This window comes from Harmonia axyridis, chromosome 7 (genome assembly GCF_914767665.1).
Source record: "Harmonia axyridis chromosome 7, icHarAxyr1.1, whole genome shotgun sequence".
NCBI lineage: Eukaryota > Metazoa > Arthropoda > Insecta > Coleoptera > Coccinellidae > Harmonia > Harmonia axyridis.
The window spans coordinates 8,326,517-8,330,000 of NC_059507.1; the positions used below are offsets into that span (position 1 = coordinate 8,326,517).

At 28.6% G+C, this 3,484-nt stretch overlaps 2 protein-coding genes across 3 annotated transcripts in view; both read left to right on the plus strand.

Moving 5' to 3' along the window:
• The window catches only part of LOC123684904 (reticulon-1-like), a 40,216-nt gene extending 39,510 nt beyond the window's left edge, over nucleotides 1–706 (plus strand). For both annotated transcript variants that reach the window (XM_045624407.1, XM_045624408.1), the window contains 2 exons: nucleotides 307–412; nucleotides 541–706. In XM_045624407.1, coding sequence (XP_045480363.1) covers nucleotides 307–412; nucleotides 541–589 — 155 coding nt within the window. In that variant the 3' untranslated portion in view covers nucleotides 590–706. The remainder of the gene's footprint in view (nucleotides 1–306; nucleotides 413–540) is intronic.
• Nucleotides 707–2,212: 1,506 nt separating this feature from the next.
• On the plus strand, nucleotides 2,213–3,122 carry LOC123684756 (rRNA-processing protein FCF1 homolog). Its single transcript, XM_045624182.1, has 2 exons — nucleotides 2,213–2,355; nucleotides 2,413–3,122. The coding sequence occupies exons 1-2, from the start codon at nucleotides 2,353–2,355 to the stop codon at nucleotides 3,019–3,021; spliced, it is 612 nt and encodes a 203-aa protein (XP_045480138.1). The 5' UTR covers nucleotides 2,213–2,352; the 3' UTR covers nucleotides 3,022–3,122.
• The last annotated feature ends 362 nt before the right edge of the window (nucleotides 3,123–3,484 follow it).

Consider the following 3,484-nt stretch of genomic DNA (forward strand, 5'->3'; position numbering starts at 1 on the left):
TTTAATAATAATAAATCCACTTTATTCAACAAATGTATATATATTTGCCCTGAAAAGGCGAAGATTAGCTAAAGCTACTTTTAAACTCTTAACCCTCTCAATTTGTTTTTTGTTGTTTGTTCTTTTTGGTATAATTCAAAGGGAGATCGTAATCCAGTTAATCTATTGCATGAATGAACAAACGACTGGTGTATATTTGCCCCTCATAAATAAAAAAAAAAAATTGACGTTAGTATAACCTAGAAATACCCAATCACTTATCTAACCTTCATATTTTTTTCACAAAACGTAATTTTTTTCTTATAGCATGGGTCGCCCTTTTCACCCTTCCAAAGGTCTATGAAACCAACAAAACCCAGATTGATGCCAACCTAGAATTTGTTAAATCAAAATTAGCAGAGGTTACTTCAAAGTGAGTATTTAAAACATATGCCATTCATGAATTTTATTTTTTGTAAAGTTATGGTAGAATATCAAATTGAATCAATATTTATCAAGTGTAATTGATCTTAAGTAATGTTTAAAATCATTTAATTCCAGGGTTAGAGCAGCTGTTCCACTCGGCAAGAAAGAAGAGAAGAAGGACTAAAATAAGTTTCATTATAAATAAATATTTATCCATGAACAAATTTTTTTTAAAGTAATGAAGATTTTTAAAGATTAAAGGAAACTTATTTATAGAGATTAAACTCCAATTTTAAGTCTTTTTTTTAGTTTTATTTTTCTTCAGTCACTATCATATATTTCACATATTCGTGAGAGAAGGTGGAGACATTTATTATTTTGATTCGAACAACCTAAAGGAATTGGAAAAAATTAAATTCAAAGGAATATTTTTCCAATTGTATCATTATTGTTCTCTTTATGAATTTAATTTTGCTGCTTTTGGTGGAAACACTTATGTCATAACAAATTTTAAGAATACTCTTGGATAAAAAATGATTTGCAAGGTGAAGTTCAAACCTTGAAACAGAATTGAGAGTATTCTGTGTGATTTTTATATCCAAAAAGATTATTCCCCCTTAAATATAAGAGACCACTGTATATTAAGAGTCTAATTATAAGAGTAAGTATGCAGTAATTGTTCTGATATATATCAATATGTGTTGAAAAAAAATTCAAATAAAAGGCAGATTTTTTCATAGAAGAGCAATAACAGTACCTGATATTGCATTCTATCATGCTAAAATAGCAGTAAAATTATGAATTGCTTTGTAACTGTGATCTCAATTTTTGCACATTCAAAAGTTCAATTCGTTCTGTTGCTTGCTAAGTTTGGCTCTAGGAATTATAAAAAGATGTGGATAATGCCATGTTTTATGTCATCATAAATTATTGCACTTGACCATTTTGTCATCCATTATAGATAATAACATTGAAGCCATTGTGAAATATATTTCCTTATGAAATAATATATGAGCTATTCTATGTCGCTATACACAACTTGTTATTGCAAATTCAAAGATTTGTTGAAGTGAAAATGTTTTATTCTCATGAGAAAATACATTTGCTAATTCATTATTCCAGAATATTGCATAATTTCCTAGCTTTGTAATTGATTTTTATTGATTAAATTTTGTTTGAGATTTTGTTTTGTCCTTTCATATCCTCCATTAATATGATGTTGATACCGGGTAATATAAAAACACTTCTTTAGGTATGTGTTGTCAAAATTTAAATTGAAGTTTAAGGGACACTACATTCATTGTTCATTGTTGTTTGAAAAATGAATAAAAATGAGTTTTGTATATTGATAAAATAGTTTTCTAAGAGAAAAAATTCTGTGCTAGCAAAGCAATTGCTTGAAAACTGTTATTCAGACTCTGCTCCATTGATAATTAGAATGGTTAAAAGATGGTCCAGGAAAAAAAATTTGGCTCAAATGAAGAAATGATTGCCGAGGTTGAAATGATTTTGAAAACAAAGACGGATCCATAGAACAAGTATGTATATACTTACTCTATGGACGGCTCTTTCTATAGAAAGGGCTTTGACTCTTTGAGCGCTTGTTCATTTAAGCGCCCTCAGAAACCACAGAACTATATATTGGCTCATATTATCTTCAAGAACTCATAACGAGCGTTTCATGACGGTACTATATTAATAGTCACTATTTATTTTATTGGAAGTTAATAATTAAGCAGCCAGTATCTGAATTGTCTGGAAGGTAATTTTTCACATTGACTTGAAATTCTCGTGTGACTCTACAACCAAGAAAAAGAAATAATTCGGTACTCTATGCACATAACCTATTTTTTCTCAATCTTAACACAATATAACCTACAAGTTTTATTAATTCATGACGTTCATGTGTTTTTCTTAGTTTATTATAATTTTTAAAAAGTTCCAAACATGGTAAGAATATCAAGTGAAATATTTTCTCATTATATTTTATAACCAAAATATTTTTAGGGTAAAGCAAAGAAAACGAGAAAAATCGCAGAGAAACGATTTGCTAAAATGAAGACAATGATTAGTCCTAGTGATGCAAGGATCAAAGCAGAGAAAAGAGCACAACCGAAGAAAACTAAACCAGAAGATCCATATAAAATTAAATTAAATGAAGCACCTCAAGCTAGTTCAGCTCTATACTTCCAATATAACACACAGTTGGGGCCACCGTATCATATATTGTTGGATACCAATTTCATTAATTTTTCTATTAGAAATAAGTTGGATATTATACAAAACATGATGGACTGCTTGTATGCAAAATGCATCCCTTACATATCTGATTGTGTGTTGGCTGAGCTCGAAAAATTAGGCTCAAAGTACAAAGTAGCTCTGAAAATTATTAAAGATTATAGGTTTGAAAGGTTGGCTTGTACACATAAAGGTACTTATGCTGATGACTGCATTGTTCAGAGAGTAACTCAACATAAGTGTTACATTGTTGCTACCAATGATAAAGATCTTAAACGAAGAATTAGAAAAATTCCTGGAGTTCCTATCATGTACGTTTCTCAACATAGATATACGATCGAAAGAATGCCTGATGCCTATGGCGCGCCAAAAACATAGTGTCTCTTTTTCAAATTTATAATTAAGTGGCAAATCTGTAAAAACTTTTTATAATTATTTTAATTTTAAGTTATTTGAGTTAATAAAATACATTTATAGAATGTTATTTGTTTTTTTCTGTATTATTTACATTTTATTATTCTGTATCGAACCTAGATTCAAGAAAATCTATAAATTTTTATGGAGTAGGAAATTACTGAATGTTTTTAAGTAATTTTATTCACACTGTTAAATACATATGTGAATTTTTTTTATCCTATGTACATTTTATAGAAATTGATAATTTAGTAATATGTATGATGAAATATTTTTATACTTGAATTAACGTTGCTACAAACATGTGAAGAAATCATTTGCTTAAATTAGGAAATTTAATTCTCTAGAGGATTATATATGCTTATCCTAAGGCTGACATTGTAGATATATTGAAGTGGGATGGAATTAAAAAAAATTATAGTCACAA